At 44.3% G+C, this 20,219-nt stretch overlaps 1 protein-coding gene across 2 annotated transcripts in view; it reads right to left on the bottom strand.

Annotated features, from left to right (window-relative positions):
• The window catches only part of nrg3b (neuregulin 3b), a 250,922-nt gene extending 231,651 nt beyond the window's left edge, over positions 1 to 19,271 (bottom strand). For both annotated transcript variants that reach the window (XM_079577588.1, XM_079577587.1), the window contains exon 1: positions 17,491 to 19,271. In XM_079577588.1, coding sequence (XP_079433714.1) covers positions 17,491 to 18,325 — 835 coding nt within the window. In that variant the 5' untranslated portion in view covers positions 18,326 to 19,271. The remainder of the gene's footprint in view (positions 1 to 17,490) is intronic.
• Positions 19,272 to 20,219: the final 948 nt, after the last annotated feature.

Raw genomic sequence — 20,219 nt, forward strand, 5'->3', positions numbered from 1 at the left:
AGGCAGCCTATTCCAGTCCCCTGCTCCACACTGGTGTCCCTATATATAAGGCCCAGCGCACATAGCTCCTTGTGTCAAAACAGACGATTTAGGAATAACAACATGCAAAATAGTCGCCCGGGTCCCCAGCTGCGGCTTTAAAGCTTAGGGCGAAGAGGACTGAAAGAGACTGACTGAGGCGAACCCCGCAAACTGCTTTCCCACAACTGCAATAAAATATTCCATCATATCCCTGAAGCATCCGTGACTCCAGCTGGGATCAAAGAGGATGCTTGATGACTTGAGAGAGGGAGTGCATATTAGGAGCTAGTGACGGCACCGAAGCCCTTCGTTCCATTCCATTAAAACCCATCACGGAAAAAAAAACACAGAGGATCCGCCGCCGCTGGTTCCACTTCCTGTCTGTGTATTGACGCGGACAGGGCGCACGGGCAAAGCCTTCAAGGGCGATGTCTTTCACGATTATAGAATTCATGCTATTGATTTGCAGAGGCTGAATATGGAGTATCAACTTATGAAGTAAACTCAGCAGCTGTGAGTATTTGTAAACAGAATGGATGTGAGTGGTGCCAAAAGCTAAACTCATCATGCATAGTCTATTAAAAAACTAGAAGAGAATAGCCTTTGTGCATTGGAAAATATGATTTATGAATAATGAAAATGTTATTGCAGTTTCTAAAGCAGATGTTACCAAAATGTGTCCGGAGTACCCTGGGGAACCCCATACAGCTCATCATACACAACAGGCACTATTTAACTGAATGTATATCTAAATTACTACTTTAAAGATAATGCTATATGTAATTGCGTATGCACATTTAAGCGGGAAAATACGACATTTTCTTCCGTATAGAGTGAAATATTATTATGTGGGGCCCCAACAGATTTTTAGAAATGGTTACAATCTCAATAGCTAGCTACAAACGTTTCATGGATTCGTTAATGGGATTTAGCATTAATATATTAAATAAATGTAGTAAATGCATTGATTAATCTAAGCTTCAGAAATTAATTCAAAGACTGCATTTAACAATGTATTGTAAAATCCCGTGTATGCAAAACAATACACGGAAAGAGGTTTATGTTTCTGTTTGTATCTTGAACATAATAAGTGCCATTTGTCGCCTGTCTCCTGCTTTAAGAGGATGCACAGAGATGCAGGAGACTCCACATGTGAGTAGGCGCCTGTGACAGGTGTTTTATAGGGAGGAGTGCTGTTGTTGTGGATGTCCTATCAATGATTAAATCCAGCACATCACTTGGAGAAGAGGGAGAAGAGAGAGAGAGAGAGAGAGAGAGAGAGCGAGAGAGAGAGAGAGAGAGAGAGAGAGAGAGAGAGAGAGAGAGAGAGAGAGAGACAGAGAGAGAGAGAGAGACAGACAGAGAGAGAGAGAGAGAGATGTCTAAGGCTGGATGTTCAGGCAGAACTTTCAATATATAATTCACATGGTTGTCTGACGGCTTAGGTGTGAATGTGATGGATGCTCTCTCACTTCGCTGAAGATTCACTGTTCTTCTAGCTCAAAGCTCTTAGACCACTTTGGCCTGAGCTTGGCTGCCAAATGTTTAGTTTAGTTTAGTTTAGTTTAGTTTATTTCAGTCAGTATCTTCACACAGACACGATTTACTCCAAAACATGAAAACACAGAAACAATGACTGAAAAGTCCTGAAAAATGTCCTGGTAAAGTATTTGGTTCTCTACCAACAGAGGTCGTGCGCGGCCACTGACTTGAGGGACCATGACCATTTTTGTCCTTCCTTTTCAGAGGTCAATGAAATGCAGAGATTTGGACATAATGTAAGTAAAACTATTTTGATTACGCATTTTGATTAGGAAGGAAGGAAGGAAGGAAGGAAGGAAGGAAGGAAGGAAGGAAGGAATGAATGAATGAATTAATGAATGAATGAATGAATGAATGAATGAATGAATGAATGAATGAAAGAAAGAAAGAAAGAAAGAAAGAAAGAAAGAAAGAAAGAAAGAAAGAAAGAAAGAAAGAAAGAAAGAAAGAAAGAAAGAAAGAAAGAAAGAAAGAAAGAAAGAAAGTAGATGTAGCTTCCAAAAAACAACCAGTTTTAAACGAACCAATATTTTCCCTTAATTGTTCTATTATTATTTTGAAAGCAGCCATAAGCAGCTCCCAGTCTAATCTCACCTCTCTCCGTGACCGTGAGGTCAGTGACCTCTGCCTTTAAAGAGTCACGTGTCTGCTGATACACTAAATAAATGTCACTCGGCTGTGAGCTGTGATCTTTTTTGAGGATAAAACACAAAGCCCCAAACTCCAAAAAGACTGTTTTTGTGCGCTGTGTTTGTGTTCAAATCGGCCAGCAAAACCCAAAGAACGGAGGGATGTAAGATGGCAGATTAGGGGAATATGAGACACACGCTGTAGCCGACGCTATGCTAGGCCTTTTGTCTTGTTATCTTCGGCAGTGAGTTGACATTATCCCTGTGGATAATGTTTTGCTGTGCATGGATTACCACATGAGACAAGCAGTGCACGCCCCCAGGAAAATAACCTGCGTGGATCCCAGACCCGTTCCCAGCGCACTTGGCCTTCCCTTCTCACTATTCATCACTGCCACCATCAGCTCACCTGGGGCTTCAGACGCCCAGAATAATACAGCTTTGAATATAATGTCAAAACTAGACAAGTGAATTCAACACAAAATACCGGGAAACCATTTGGCCAAAATGATTAGGGTTCATGCATTGAATATATAAAATCATAATGAAATGCAATGCTTTGTTATAATGCTTGTTGCTGTTGTAATATCTTGTAATACTTCATTCCAAAAGTCCAATGTGTTCCTTGTGTCCCCCAGAAATAAACATTCATTACATGCAAAACAATTGAAATTTAAAACGAGTCAAATGAATTGTAAATGATTTATTGTCTGTGCCTGATGTGTAGACAACCGTTGGGGGAGGGGCCAGCATCCACCGACGACGACTGTCCCACAAAGGCTGCTAAATCCCAAACACGGCCGATTGTTCTTAATCTGCAAAGCCGGGTTTACAGAAACAATATTCCAGTAAGCTACAAACGTATGGAACAATATATCACATGTTTCACGCGCATATGACGAAAGTGCTTAATCGGCAACAACACCGCTCAACATCTGCACACGGCTGGACTCTGGTGGCGCACACCCAGAAAAGCAAAAAAAAAAAAAAAACACTACAGATTTCATTCAGGCTGTGGCCAACTGCTGGGAACATTTGAAAATAAATGCCTTTGCAATTTTCCTCTCATGCTTCTGAATTTCTAACAAAACCGGAGCAAGAGATCGCAGTGATCACAGACGCACATGAAAGAGACTGCGAGATGTTCACCGCCGCGGCTTTCTACAAGTCAAAGAAGTTGAAAGATCAGTCGTAATGGTACATGGAGCGTAGTAGCCTTCAAAACCCCGCAAAGTAAATTTAAAACGTCATCTGGCTCAGACGCAGAGCGGCGAAAAAAAAACACATTTGTATTTGTTATGTACAATGGAGAATTTTCAAAGAGCTCGGGAACGCCAGACCAAAGAGGCGTCTTTCTTACTTAGCGGCGATAAGCGGAAATAAACACGTCGCTATAGGTATTATGCATCAGGGCTTATGACGCGAAACGCCACTTCAAAGAGCAAAGGTAGTGCTCTTTGAATAGCTGGGCGAGCCTTTTTAAAGCACAAGAATGTTTTTTAATGAGGGGAAGTATACATTCTCAAGTGGTGTGCTTGAAAATGCAATAATAATGGCATCATGCAAGTTATTTGGTACAATCAGAAGCTGTTATGATGATTGCAAAGTGGACAGATGCATTAGAATCGATCAAAGTGACATAAATGATCTGCTACAGGTCATCAAGAGTGAAGCATGTCCCAGCAACTATGGGCCAAGGACATGAAACACCTTGGCAAACCAGTCATTCACTTTACAACAGAGTATCTTCAATGAAGGCTCTTCAGTCATCTTCTATAGTCGGTCGTTGAAGAGTTGAATGTTTCGCCTCTCATCCAAAAGGCTTCGTCGGCCCACTAAGGTTTAGCTCAGCCCACAGCCAGATATGGACCACAGGGAGGAGTTCAGTTTGACTTAGTCCCGCCCCTCTATTCAGAGCTATTCTCCCCTGAAGGTAAACATCTTTGTAATTCTGTGTCCTAACAACCTAACTCACACCTAAATTTCAGTCTGAACGACCCTAATCTCAGCCTAATCTCAGCCTAATCTCTGACTAATCTTTCCATACCTAAAAAACTTTAATGTACTAATTGAAAGTTTTCTAAATCGATAGGAAAGGCCATATAACCATCATATGAATTTCTTGTGTATCCTGCTTCCTTGTTATTATCTTAATGGCCATGTTATTTCTACAATGTACTTTTTGTGCTGGTAAATAAGTGCTAATGAGTTAACATAGAGACAAACAAAAAACATACGCATGCATTCAGTCACAATAGTGTCAAAATAGATTCAGCTATTTCTCACTCAAAGGAGTGTTTACATGTGCACTGTTAAAGCGTTAATGCCTCTGCCACTGCTCGACACCACAATGCAGTCATAGGTGTTTCATCTAATATCCATGTGGCTCATGTTTAATGCACACATTTGTCCAGTTTGTATGTCAAGGCTTAAACATTTGTCCAATTTGACATTTGCATTAGCCGCATTACGTGGATATGTAGCGCACAGCAAAAAAAACAACAACAAATGAATTCAATCATCTATTTGTAATCCCATTGACATCTGCAGTAAGGTGCAAAAAAAAAAGACGTGAATGGAAATGCTTATGCGAAGGCCCGAGCTGTCAGAGAATATAAATGACATGCTACATGCATAGCCTTGGGTTTATGGGTTTGTATTATATTATATAGGGCTATGGAGAATTTCGGGGCCCTATAGACGGCACAACACAATTGAAATGATGAAACAGTTGCTCCTTTGTCATAATTTCCCTGGGAATCGTGCGCCGTAACTGGTGACAAGTCGGAATATTGAATAAGGAATGATAGTCTTATCTGGGCCGGTGCACTCCGAAGATAAGAGCACTCATTGGCTCAGATTCACAGGAGAACGGAGGACCCCCACAATAGGCAGTCTTGAATATAGAGGACATGGGGGGGACTAAAAATGAAAGGCACAGTATAAAGGCCTTATTTATGGTGCGTAAGTCCCAAACCTGGTTAAATGGAGAGATTGGCAAGAGAGCTTTGACACTGCATGGATAGTCAAAGTTTGTAAGTCCGTGGGAAAAATATGACTCCATTATAAAACAATGATGGGTCTGTAAGATGGGACTTGGGTAAGTGAGAGGTAAAAGTTTACTGCTCAGGTGCTCTCCTCAGATAAGACCTCTCGTCGGCAAAGATCCAGTGAAAGGATTGGCGTAGCACCCCTACAAAGCCAGAGTGGGGCCTTTAAAAATAAAAAAACGAGAGGGCAGGATGGGTGTGAGGAAAAAAAAACAAAAAAACAAAACAAGAGGCTAAGTATAGAGGCACGGATGATAGTGGGAGGAGGAAGGAAGCCGAGAGAGAACGCGCCAGAGAGGTGACCTGCATCTCTCCAACCTCCGCTTCCACTACAAGCCTCTCCATCTCCATCAGGGCGCCCGGGCTCCACTCCCAATCACTGTGGTGGAGGCAGGCCAAACACTGCAGTCAATCAGCCGGCCATATACCGCCAGATGATATGTTCACAGAATGGAGAGAAGACACAGCTGTGACATAGCCATGTTTGGGTTAAATGCTTGATGGTACAGGCATATTAATATTGAGTGAGCTGTTTCAGGAAGGACGCCTACTGTAGCTCTTCTTTTGTGAAATCTCTTAACGTCATCTCCATTTAACTCCTGACTATGTCCGCCATCTTTACGCACCTGTAAAACTCCACATTAAACGTTTTGCGAGCCGTGAATGAGTTCCCATAATGGCTGCTGGCTTTAGCAAGCGCCGGAGCTGGACTGTGGTGGTAATGGGACCATATATCCAGGTGACTAGGCTGCTCCAGACCCCGCACCGCCTAAATCGCACATGGCACTGCTGATGTGATGCCACTTCCAGTCTCTTGAACCGAAATTGGCCATTATTAGTTTCATCACATCCCCCCAGAAAACCGGCTCAAAGCTGTACACGGGAACCTCGCCGTCCACTTTCTTTTCCGCGTTTGCAAATTGATAACGGAACTGGAGACCCTGCAGGGCTGGTAATTCAATATTGGGATCTAACAGGCTCAGATCAGATATGATGGAGCGTAATCCTCTCCGCAGCGCCACCGACCGCCACTTCTCACAAGACGAACTTTTGGTATCTGCAATTCTTCTTCTTCTTCTTTTTTCTTTTTTTCCTATAGGAGCTTATCCTGACAGCGGCCCGAGGCGGAGTACACACTGCATGGACTCCTGTACTATATTCCTTCAGTGAGGGGCAATCACAATAAAGTGTTCTTTTGTCCGCAAAACTAAACGAGAGGTGACATTGGAGTTTTCCGTGGCTGCTCCTTGATTTAAGATGAGCTCTTACTGAACATCAGACTGGCTCATTCACTACGTTTTTTTGAATCCCTCCTTATACGTTTCTTTTCTTCTAATAAATAAAACAAAACACCAGGTATTAATCTCGTACCGTGTTCTTGTCCAACTTGGCATTTGCATTAGGTGATTCTGACTCACCGGCCTGGAGAATAGTTGACGATGGTTGGCTCAGTGGCATGGAATTATGGGTATAACCTTAATAGAGATGCACCAATCTGATACTGTTATCGGATATTGGAGCCGATACTGGAAAAAATACAATATCGGGTATCGGATACTGAACTGATGCCAGTTTTGGCTCTTAACGCCTTCAAAACATAACTTTTACCATCTAAATCTAGGTGAATATGGGCATGCTGCATGTCATTGGAAAGCTGAGTTAGTTTCAACCTCTGCAAACACATTTTTGATACCGCGGTTAGCAACAGTATGCTAAAGCTAGCATGCTAACAAAAACTAATGAAGGCTGGGATAGAAACGAACAAAGAAATACCTTAAGTCGCCTAATAAAATAAAATTGACCACTGCTAAAGCCAAGTGTTTGTATTTTAGTTTAAGAAATAACTGATATAGTATTTGTAATGATCAGATCACCTCATGTGAGTTTTTTATATTAATGTAACCTAAAGCCTGTCATACTGTATACCCAGGATATTTAGTGTAGAAAAGTCCAGTGATCCCTGTTAAATGTATTGATCTTAAAATGGCCAAAAGAGTCAATAAAACGTTTCACTCAGAGAAAGCCACTTTTAAGAAAGTGGTATCGGTAAATATCCGAAATCGGCAGATACTCAAAACCCAGTATCGGAAACAAAACAGCTGGATCGGTGCATCTCTTAACCTTGACCTTTTTTCTATTTGAATAGTATATTTTTGAAGTAAAAAATCTGGAGTTATGGACATGGACTTCTTCATCAGTAGAGGACAGTTTGTATGACTGTTCTGCATGTACCCAGTTAAAAATAGATAAATAAATAAATCAAATTCAAGACTAACTTCTCTCTCCATTGAATGAAGGAAAGGAATAAAGATGTTTCCAGCTTACACGGCCTAATTCTGAAAACCATACACCCAAGGACCACAAGAGCACTGTGGCTAAGTAGGCATGACAGTCTGTGATTACAATGAGTGAGTTAGCGGTTCTCCCCGTGCGCACTCAATTCACAGCCAATACTAAACCCTGTCTTTTAAATGGCTCAACACCCCATTCCTTCAGCCGCATTCAGACGCCGCAATGATCCCCATGTTTATTTTCAATTAGGATTATTTCTTTCCTCAGGCTAAGAACACCTTTATTTTGCAGTGGGAACAGTTAGGCCCATTAGCACTTAGGGGGAAAAGTCACGAGGCAGAAGAAGATGCTGACTAGAATGCAAAGTTTTTTCTTATTTTCGGGTCTGGTGGTTTTTTAAAAAGGTCACCAGCGACAATTAGAATTTCTCAAAACTTTTTTTTTTTGCTTACTGGCCACTGCAGCAAGTTCTTTTCAAATGTTAGCCAAAGAAAGACTTCATAGCCATCATTTCGTTCTGTGCACATCCTTAAAGTGGACATATAGCGCATACTGTAATTTAAATGAACGTGTATCAAGAAAGATACAAGCCACCATTTTGAGCTAACGACAGGCAAACATAAATGAACACATGAGTGCAGAACGGCCTGAAAAAAACAGAGCACATTTCCGGCTTCTATCTATTACGCAACAAAACCCAGGAAATGCAGATCAGAGCTTTGCAGCAGTAGAATAAGAAACGACCCTACAGGAGATGATTATCCAACAACTGTGGCATTTGACCAATCACCAGTCGCACTCTAGACTTCCTGTTTTCTCTGAAGCCTGAAAAAGACCCATGTCCGGCTAAATTCATGGTACATTTCTGTACATAGCTTCAAAACTAACCATGGTAAGTTTATTGGTGAATAATTGTGAAGTGTTGATATATGTGTTGTAGTGAAATGAGTGAAATTACAGCATGAAAAAGGCAGGCACCATATTTGATCATACGCCCTGTTCACTTAAACCTGAAGTGAATTTGTTTTGTCCATATTTGGACATGCCCATTGCATCTATTATTCATACTTAAAGTATTTTCTTGACAAAAGAACCAATAAACCCTAGGACTATCACATTGATTTTCTGCATGATATTGAAACATTTAGAAAAATGTTACAACAGAACTAAACTTGTGTTATGTCCCCCAATAACACTCTTAATTTGAAATTATTTATTTAAAGTATTTCTATAAAGGCTTCAAAACTCACAGGAAGCACACATACTGAGAAAAATACTGCTCACATGGCATTAGACTTGGGACATCTTGAGTACTTTAGAATAGAGAACGCCATCAATTATTCACACATCCGGAAACACACATATACCACATGTTCTCCTTTCCCATACATGAATATTTCAGCCCAGCAGGCCCCCCCACAGGCCTCACCCCGTCTTCTCCCTACCACCTCCCGACGGACATTTTGTCGACATAAATCAGAGAGTGGCATTAAGAAGCCCTAAGATGGCCCCTGTCAGTACTTAAAGGAGGCAGTGCCAATCTACGCGTCCCCAGGCTGCTAACTGGGCGGCAGCCGGGCTAAAACAGTATTAGATGTAGAAGTTTCATGAAGTCTGTGGAAACATTAACGGTCAAATCTAGCTTCCACACTTTTTTCCTTTTTAACAGTGTTTCTTAGCTTATACTGTTGATGTTGTTGTTAAATTCTAATTCACAATACGCGTTTCATCAAGAGACTTTTGCCTGTCAAAGCTCGCATATAAATAATGTATGCTACATCCAAACATGTTCCCTTGCTACGCTATTAATTATTCCCGAGACTCACGGTTACCTGTCAGTGCTGGCTTGTTTCTCTGCCCCAATCATAATGAATGTTCCTAGCCACTGCCTTTCTTGCTGTACAATATTTAATTATTGCACCACTTTCCTTTTTTTTTTTTCTTTTTTTTTTTACCAAGGTCTTAGGCAGCTTATTATCTTGACGGCCAAAACACAAGCAGGACTTCTACTCTATTCTTCCGCTTCCTTTCACATTCATGGTGACATGAAATGCAAAAATGTGAGGACAATATATTAGGCTGATAAGCACTGGTGATTTGCATAGGCTGCTGATTCACTTCTATAAAGGACACGTCATACGGAGACAGCGGTGACAGAATCAAAGTGAAATTGCTTAAAAACGGCGATGTGGGTAATGTCTTGAGGCTGATCTGCATAGAAATTAAGTATATTAATAGAAGAGGACAAAGGGTTCTTGACAGTCTATTCACTGTCTCTGTGATGTCTCTATATCCTTTTCAGAATTGACTATGTATGCAGAATGTTTGACCAAATAAATTCTATTATGACATGTAAAATATCACTATCACGAGGTATGATGTAGTAGTCAAAACAGATAACGCATGGATACCACTGACTTGGCCTTGCAAACCACTTACAGTAACTCCCCATTGTCCCAAATAACCCGGCCTTGTCTTTGGTCTCGAAGTCTCAATGAAATGCCCTTGCCCCACTTTGGCCTATATGACTCGAGCTGTGGTTGTCAACAGATGGGACGGAGCCCAAAAGTTGGTCATCGAACCATTTTCAGTGGGACAGAAGGCTTGCTACCAGCACTTTATTGTGTATGAAGACCAACAGAAATCAACAGAGTACAATTGTATTGTATCTAATTGTATATCCACTATTGCCACCACCACCATCAGGCTCTAAGTTCTGATTACCACCAATCAGGGGAGTATGGAGCCACTTCCGACTAAATTGCAAACATTCCCTGTCTGTGGCCTCATTTACCCGCACCGAGTGCCCTTATGTATGCTGCTGTGTAATTGGTGCCCATCAGTGTCAAGAGTGGCTGGGCCTGCACTCAGAGGCCCAACACAGCCCAATACTCAAAACTGGAGAGATTTACATAAAAATGTGTTCATATCCTGGCAGCGGATGACATGTGAGCCACAAACACTTCTTACATAGCGGACACTTCATGTTAAGGTCCCTTACATTTTTGTTGTAAAACTAAAAAAGTATGTGTCTAGAAAATATCCGGAGGACCTAAAATATTACTAAGCAAGTTATCCTAGTTATCCCAAAGTGAAAACCCCGACATTGCAAATTATTATTGCAAATGAATACCTTTAAAACTCAGTCAAGAAAAACGTAATTTGTTTTTAGTACACTGACACTTATTTGTTCTGTTGTACGTAGCACAATAAACACCGCCTGATCGCAGTCAATAGTGTATGTGTAAGGTAAGGTGCAGCTGCTCGCTCATCCCTGTCTGGGCCGAGCTGAGAGCAAGCGAAGCGTGTCCCAGGACAGACAGAAGGGTCTGCAGAGGCGCCCTGACCCCCTGAGAGAGAGAGAGAGAGAGAGAGAGAGAGAGAGACACAGGATTTATGTCTTTGTTTTTAATCCCCCTTACACGCATCACTGCCTCTACTGTAGCACTCCCGGCAGCCTTCACGTATCGCACGCAAAACTAAAGCAATAACTAAACACTTGTATGTCAGCGCACAGCAAATCCACGCCGGTGTTTGTTGTGACAGAAAAACAATGGTCGCGAGGGCTATCGGAGCGGGGAGGCAGGAGATATTACCGGACTGATTCTTAACTCTGAAATTGTCAGGGTACAAAATTGACTTTTTGCGCTCGCATAAAGATAAAGAACTCCCAATTCCAGTCGTCTCACCCACAGAAATACTTCTTCACATTTACTCAAGTACATGTTGTTGTTTTTTGTTACTTTTGCTAGTAAAATAATGTGACCACAAATGGAATAAACAAGACAATCGTTGTGGAATTTCAGTTGGTTTGGACATGTGCACGGTGGTTTTGCCAGAAAATCTCCAAAACTGAGGCTTTTGCTGCTTTTCTGAGACGCAAGCAGGGGTCTGTGTAAAAAAAAAAGGTTCAAAGCAGTTACAGAAAATGATGTAATGCACAGCCAGATAACTCAGGCATACTACATTTTGTTATTTCTTACCCTGCCAGAGGAGCATAACAACCTTTTTTTTTTTTTTTTTTTTTGCAACATTGGTAAGATGCTGTTTTTCATTTCTTCATATGCCGATGATGCTTTTAACCCACCTAGCTGCTGTTAACATGCAAGAATCGTGACCTTATGCATATTCAGCTAATGTGGGGCTTTTGGATTGCAGAAAATGTGAAATGTGGGTGGCGACTCACCGGTGGGAATGAGGCTCCGAGGACGTGTGCGTGGAATTACAACTGCACTTGACTAGAGAGAGAGAGAGTGGGATGGGCCCAGAGCCAGCCACTCATGCCCCCCAGTTTCCCAACAGAGCGGCGTTCCAATAGCTTCCCCCCCCCCCTCCATGCTTCACAGCCAACGGGGCTTGTATGTATGGGAAAGATAGAGGGGAACATAATAGCGCAGAATGTATGAAACTGGATAATGGAGCCGTGCGAGTGCGTGCTCTCGTCAGCATGTTTGCAGTCTGGCTGTCTTTAATGTGAGATAAAGCACAAGTGCGAGCAAGGAGAAAGCGGGGGCAAAGTTGAAGTAAATGGAAGTGTATATCACAATACGGTGATATAAAGGACATACTAGGCACATTTTAGGATATCGGATGAAAGAGGGAACGGGACATGCACAGTGTTTCCTGAAACCATGCGACTGCAATCACGCTTTACAGACAGACTTCCACGCCAATTATGAAACAAAATGAAAGAGAAATGAAACAGAAGTCACCTGGGAGTTTGTACAGCGTTAGATTGCACGCTATTCGCATTAGATTGCACTATTCACTCAAGCCACAGCTGCCCTTTGGTCGGCATCAATGACGGTCAGCGCCTGTGAGAGTCTGGATTCGAACCACCAGCCTTCCTGTTATCTGAGTCACAGTCGGAGTGTCAGGGATATGTCAGACTAACTCAGCTAATATAAAGACACAAGGCACACATGGAATGTCATGAAATTGAAATGCTATGTATTTCATTTTGGTAGGAAAAGGGATGAACTGCTCTGGAGAACTGAACTAATGCTGAGACCAAGTAAAAGCTACTTCGTTATAATTCGTTATATTTCCCATGTCTTGATGCTTCTATATGCCTTGCCTTAAAGGAATAGTTCACAGTTTTTCCATACTGAGATATGTTCTTACCTGAGCTTAGACGAGTTGATATGTACCTGTCTGGTCTTTGTGCGTGCCCTCAGTCAAAAGCAAAAAGACCAAAGATGTTTTTGGCATTGGCCTCTCCCAGTAAACACCTATAGCTCCAAACAGGGATGAAGTTGGAAGCTACTACGCTCCTCCACGTGCACACACAAAGACCAGACAGGTACATATCAACTCGTCTAAGCTCAGGTAAGAACATATCACATTATGGAAGAACTGGTGTGCCCTCAGTCATTTGAACGATTCCTTTAACTTTAACCTGATTGTAATTTTGCATATCTTCCTCTGCAAGGCGCATTGAGTTGCCTTGTGTACGAAATGTGCCTTGCCTTGAAATTGTAATGAATTTTGTCATACCAAACACCCTTAAGAAACCTCTATTATCAGGTTAATTAATAAATTGGACAGTCTTTTGAGCGAGATGCAAAGAAATAAATGCACATTCTACACACCTACACTATCTGTAACATTTCCACAAAGCAAAAGGTCCACTTATGCCATTAGAGCATTGGGAAATTGGAAACAAGAGGGTAAATAGACAACAGGATATTCCCAAAAGACATTCATTTGGTTCCGCAGCGAGCGGTAGCGGACACAGCAGAGAGCGAAACAAAAATCATGTTAGCATCTTGTAGTCTACATTATGTGCAACACAACACCACACAGAGAGGCTACATTACGACATTATCAATTTACATTGACGTTACGCAATTGAACACAAAGACAAATCCACCTGAAGCTGTGTTTTTCACCGCGTTTCATCATGAGACAGAGCCTTTTCTGTGAATTACAGAGAAACAAGGCATTGCACAAACCCAAAGTTCTATTGCAGGCTGGTTTTAAGGCCCAAACAAAGGTGATGTTCATAAAAAAAAAGACCGTTAGCCCATGAGGATGAGCCGATTGTGTTTGCGCGAGGCTTATAAGATGCAAATGCAATCCACCAAGGTTGTATGAAAATAAAGAGTGCAAGGCTTCAGCAAATAAACTTAGGTACTTGAGTAAACAGACCATAGACGCCATAACACTACAGACACTATAGAGCAACTACTGTACCTCTCCGGGTATTCATTTCATTCTTTGCAAACCCCTACGGTGGCAGGAGTTACAGTGTTTGGCCTTATGTCACAACGAATTGGGGGTAAAAAAAAAAAAGTTTGAGAGCAGCAGCACAAAAACAAGGTGATAAATCATCTGAAATCGGCAAAACAGTAATGTCCTTGGAAACATTCAGGCGCGCACAAACAGAGCGCGTCTAAATATTCCAAACTTCAGTTCTTCCGACAAGGCATAATTCCATCCGAGCAAGTGTTTATACTGAACACTTGAATGCGGTGTTTGAAGCTCGCGTATCTTTGGAGCCCATGAAGGAAAGGCTCGGCTTGCATCGACGCTAGGACACGCCTCCGTTTGCTCGCAAATTCCCCATAAAACTCCTCTCCCCTCTGATGTAACTGGCAAGCATAATGGATGTGTTTTGGTTGACTGCGAAGTGCCACCTGTTTCGTGACAGATATTTTCCCCCAAATGCGGGGATAAAGATTTCACAAGTGGAGGGGGGGGGGGGGGTGGTTGGGAGGGGATGTCAGGCTGCTCTGCGTGATGTCAACATGGAGGATGGAGCCGAATTATCCGCCGGCACCACTCTCGGAGAGCGTTTGTTTAGTGCAGATTTGAGACAAGCTTTTGGAGCCTTAATGTTTAAATAGGGGGTGGGGCAGGGTTGATTTGTTTTCAAGTACATATTTGCATAAATGATTTAGTCGTGCGGAGATTAAAGAATGTATCCATGAGGGGGAAATGGTTTTGTCATTTGACATAACACATATAAATAGATGTGAAATTGAGCAAGAACTTTTATAATACTAATAATGATAGTTTGTCAGGCTAAGACTACAGAAAGCTCCCCAAATATCACTCTTCCTCTATCTCTACTCCTTCTGTTTATTATACAGTTAATATGCTATTACATAGATCCCTGAACCTTTTGCATCAAGGCCGTTCTGCTCCAGAGATCGATAAGTATTTTCCAAGGCTTCGTCCTTCAAAAATGTAACTAACTCAATGACATAATAATAATAGACTCTGTCTCCTCACTCCTCCCCGTTTACCACATTGACCACACTCGAAAGGGAAATCAAGGCTTTACAGACTCCTCCTACCCTGCTCTGATGGAGCATGTTCCTAAAAAGGGCATAAGGGCGGGATCTTCACTGACTTGACTCTCGCGGGGTACGGAGTTCGGCTCTCATTAGTGTACGAGATTTCTAAAATGTACTTCACGAAAACCAGCCAGGTTTCTTTAATTGTAACTAACCCAGCGTTATCACAGGAGCAATATCTACCTGTAGAGTCCAGGCTTTACAGTTGCTTAAATCGTGTGTAGAGTGCAATGCTGTCTAATGGAAAACTAGTTTGTTTTGCTGCCCACATATGGAGGTGGCAGTGCAACCAGCGGCCATTGATGTAACTAAAATGCATAGTAGAAGAAGAAGATCTTTATTTATATAGCGCCTTTTGCAGACATAGTCACTTTATGTGAGACAATTGTACATTCACTCCACTGGTGAGCTACGTTTGTAGCTTCAGTTTCCCTTGGGGGAGACTGACAGAAGCACGGTCGCGACTGCACACGATCCCTCTGACCACCACCATGCATTCACTCACACACATCATTCAATCCTGGCCTATTGTACATGTTTTTAGTGGTCGGGCAAACCAGAGTACCCGGAGGAAACCTACGCAGAGACGGGGAGAACAGGCAAACTCCACACAGAAAGGCCCCGTCCAGGTGAGGATCGAGAGTGCTAACCGCTGCGCTACCGTGCCGCCCCATAGTAGGTTTAACAGTGCATCTCACCAGAATTTGCTTTTACTCTAAAGGTTATTTGTGGCATAATATTAGTGGAAATTTCCGCACTATAAGGTGAAATCATTAACTGTCCGATGTCTAGCCATGTATGGAGAGGATATATGACCCCGAGGAGGAAAAGAAAACATGTCACTTGATCACGGGTTGAAATCAATGCTATTGATGAGTTCAGCTGATAGATGAGAGGATCCTGCGTACCCAACCGGAACTTCAAATGTGACCCACGCTAAAAATACAGAAAAAAAAAAGTGTAGTTCTAGTTTTCACTAACCCTGTGAAAAAGCTCACAACAGGGACATAGTTAAAAGGGAATGATTTCAGACAGCTATTGAAAGCTCGGTGTGGTTCACTGTTGGGAGTAGTAGACAGGAATAATGGAACAAAGACACATCACGGCCTGGAATTGGATTAGAAAACCACTGAAGTCAATAAATCCATTGATTGGAAGAACTTGCACACGGATAGAAAATGCTGTTGTAAATGGAACACTAGCAATTGCAGCCCTGTTCCAATGTCATGTTGGATTTGATTTATATACACTATCGCAAACACTGAAGAGGCTGGCATGATCGCAGGCATGTAAAGCAACAAATGGCTCAGAGGACGCTTCATGTTCTTATACTGTAATGACTTTGCATTGTATCTTATGCTTTTGTGTCCAGCTGTTGTTGCAAATTGAGAGGCACACTCAGCAAGAACTCCATTATGATGAGACTGAAGTCCTTCGATTTCAAAGACGGGCTCAGAATCTCTGAAAGAAATCTTCTCGTATGCAGTCCACATCCGGCTTTGCGCTGGCCCCAAACATCTACCGAGGTGATTTGCAAAAGCGTGTTGGCTCGGAGACGAATAATCGGCAAGCCATCCTTCATTACACAATGCTAAATATGCAGAATTCACAGCTCCCCTGCCTTAAACCCTCTGTCTCCCTCAGCACTTGCATCACTTAGCCAGCTCCATCTGCCATCTCTCACTACACACCGCTTTGTTATGCTTCCCACTTCATCCTCTGGTTTCTATTTTTTTTCCTCCGTTCCACCATTTCCTACCTCACCACTTGTCCTCTGCAACCTCTTTTCATCCCTGTATCCAACTGCTTTTTTTTTCTCCCCGCAGCGTTTTTGAGGCTCTATCCAGCAAACACTCGCCTCCCCGTATCCTTGCATCTAAATGGGACGCGTGGCCTCGCTCTATCTTGATTCCTCTGGACAGGAGGTGAGAGCTAACCTTTCTCCCACTTCCACACCTCTGCTAGCTCTGTGTTATTCGTTTTCATCAGAGCACCAAATACATCGGCCTCGGTCACACACGCCATCGCCGGAATGCTCCAGCATCTTGAGTAGCCGTCAAAACAGCAAACATCGCACATGATTGAGCAGCTTTAAAGACTATAGAAACCATACTGGTAAAGGGAAAGGACTAAAGCTCCTCCGGAGGTAAGATTCCTATCGGATTACTGCACAAGTGAAAGATAAAGATGAGAGGGGTTGGGAAAAAAGTGAGAATATCCCTTGATATCAGTCTGTGCTAATGAATACGATTTATGTTAAGCTTCTTGAGTATCCACTTTCCATGTGGTTATAAAAGGAAATCATTAAAATTCGGAGACTGAGTCATATCAAAGCAAATCCAACAAAGCCTTTTCATTTTGATCAGCAGTACAGTTATCTGGTAGAAAGAGATGTAGTACTTAAAGGCACTGTACCCAGTTTTTCCCATTTTCAAACAGATTTGTATTTGTAGTGCACTGTTTTTTGTTTTGTTTCTAATCATAAACCTGACAGAAGCACTTCATGCAACTAATCAGGATGAATCAGTTAGAAAAGGGCCACAGCTAACAACTGAAACTTAGCTAGCTCAAAAGCGTCCATTTGATCGGATGGAAAACAGGAAGATCTGGTAAAGTGCCTTTGAAGCGACTCAAAACTTGAGCATGTGGACTTACGAATTCTGACGCGGTGGTGTGGGCGCGTAGCGGGGCCTTTACCTGGGCGCCCGGGATTCCAACGAGTGGTGGGCTTGAACGGGAACGCCGACTGGGAGGTGGGCGCGGGCACCTTGGCAGTGGTTTTGAGGGCAGGGGTGAGAGTGGAGGAGGCTGTGGAGGTGACGGTGGAAGTCTGCCCGGGTTTGGAGTTTGCAGGTCCGTTGCGCCCGTTGCCCATGCCTTTCCGGACTGCGTTTCTCGGCGTCACCTCCTTGGCACTGGGTGGCGGTGTTAGCCGGGTGGCACGGGTGGTCGAGACGGTGACCACAGTTCCACTAATGCGGGTGCCCACGCGGTTGTGGAGGTGGGGGGCGCGGTTGGCCTCCCCGCCCAGAGAGCTCCCATTGGCCGAGTGGTTGGCCGGGGGTCCTGATCGAGTTCTTGGCGCGGGGGCGGTACCGTCGGCGGCTAGGAGTGTTGTGGTGGAAAGGATCGCTGTGGGCGAGGCCGCCGACGTGGTCGTGGTGGCAGGAATGTCTTGGCCCTTGGGCATGGCACTGGGTTTGGAGAGAAATATTGGGTCTTGCCCAATGCTACCTTTAGGATCCACCAAGTCTGTGGGCACATAATCCTGCACCGATCCAACGACAATCCATTTGAGGAGCATCAAGCTAAGTCCTAGTCCCACAAATCCCATTACGAGTGGGACAGCACACAGCCAGGTCTGCTGTCGAGGCCACACTGCACAGGGGCCACATCTCATGGGCCCTGGGGCTCTGGGAGACGCCTGCTCAGCCCCTGGCTCCTCCAGTGTCATGGGAACAAGGGCGCTTGTACCCGAGCGCTCACTCATCCTGTCAGGGGAGGCTGGCTGCTGCTTTTTTGTCTTCGAGAGTGAATGGGGGGGTCAAACAGGTGGCCGGATGATGCAAGGGCATATACAAGGAAGGGGACGTGGTGTGGAAGAAATGTCGGGCATCTTAAGTATCCGAATCAGACCAAGCGCACACTGCCTTTACTCGACATGCAGAGAGACACAACACAAAGTAATGCACCTACAGCACAAGCAGACAGTCACACTATCACAATGGGCTACTAATTAAAAGCTGCACAGCACTCTAATGCATTCACAAGCGATATAAGCTACACTCCCTCTGGTGGATAACAACCAAATCACACACACAGCCATCTATAGAGACCACATACACACTTTCACACCGGCACACAGGTTATGGACAGGTGAGAGGGGCAAAAAGGGGGGGCTGTCTCACTGTAGTTCAGCTCTAACGAAGCGCGGATAATTCCCAGGAAGCTTCTCTGCCTCGTTGAGGAAAAAAACAGAAAGAAGCCGCGGCGAAAAAGAAGGGAGAAAGGTATTGATCCGCTGGGTGGTGAGCTTCAGACACGGGCTGTAAATCCATGTGCGTGTGTGCGTGCGTAGATCAACAAGCCAGGCTATACGACAGCACCCTTCTCTTCAGTCAGCTGCGTGATTATCAGCCGCATAGACTCCTCAATGTGTCAAACCTCCACCTTCAGGCAAGTTCCTCAGTCATTCTTACCACGGGCTGGTGCTGGCAAGAGACTCACGCTCTTCTTTTTTTTGCATGAAGAAGAAGAAGAAGAAAAATATCTCAAGTTTGCCTTTCCCCCATTCCCCCCTCCACCCTTGTGGTCACTCCACTCACTGTCACTGAAAAACCCCGCCGCCAAAAAGCCGGCAGGAGGCACACAAGCTGCGCTCAGGGCAGGGCACGCAGGAGCAGATGTGCGGAGAGACTGAGGAAACAAGAGTCCAGAGGTAAAAAAAAGAAAAAACAAGAAGCACAGACCGTGTATATCCGTCTGGTCCGAACCGCCCGTGTGTTGTAGAAAAATCCACCGGAACAACAACAACAAACAGGGGGGCACGTCTCCCGGAACGCCCGTATAGTCCGTCACCGCGATGATGGATCCAGCGGGAAAGGGGAGACTGTATGCTCGGTTTACCTCCGCTGCATTCCCACAGTGGTGCAAGGAGCAGCTGAGAGGAGGATGGAGAGAGAGAGAGAGAGACAGGGAGAGAGAGAGAGAGAGAGAGAAGCGATGCAGGGAGGGAGGGAGAGAGAGAGAGAAAGAAGGAGGGGGCTGCTTCTGCTTCTGCTGCTGCTCTGAAAAATGATGCGGCGGCCTGTTCTCGTTCGGGTGCAGACTGGGGAGAGACTGAGAGGCAGGAGAGGAGGAGGGAGGGAGGGGAGGGGGGGGGGAGCTCAATCTGCGCTGACTGATGTGGCTTTACCGCTGCTGCTGCTGCTCCTGCTGCTGCTCCTGCTCCTATCCCATCCGGCTTCGCGCTCCTCCGATGTCCCACCACGCAGACACTCCGAAGTGACGAGCACCAAGCGGACCGTGTCTTTTTTTTTTGTCTTCTCCTAAAACTAGCCGATAGTGAGAAAACGGAGGGGGAGAGAGTGAAAGAAAACAAGGTTGAATGAGAAAGAGGGAGAGAGTGTGACGGTGAAAGCAGATCGAGAGGGAGCGTGCTCACTCACGGGGGCAGCAGGAGCGCAGGAGGGAAAAGGCGGCTGCCACAGACACACCCTGGGGAGCGGTGAGGCGAAGGGCAGCAGGGAGGGGCGCGCGCGCACATACACGCCACACGAGGAGCACGCCCCTGGATTTAGACCGGACAGAGGAGAGGGAAGTTCCACCTCTCCGCCGGGCAGCGGGGACACCAGGATTTACGCACAAGCAGGACAGGCTCAGGG

Source organism: Gobius niger, assembly GCF_951799975.1.
Source record: "Gobius niger genome assembly, chromosome: 19".
Lineage (NCBI taxonomy): Eukaryota > Metazoa > Chordata > Actinopteri > Gobiiformes > Gobiidae > Gobius > Gobius niger.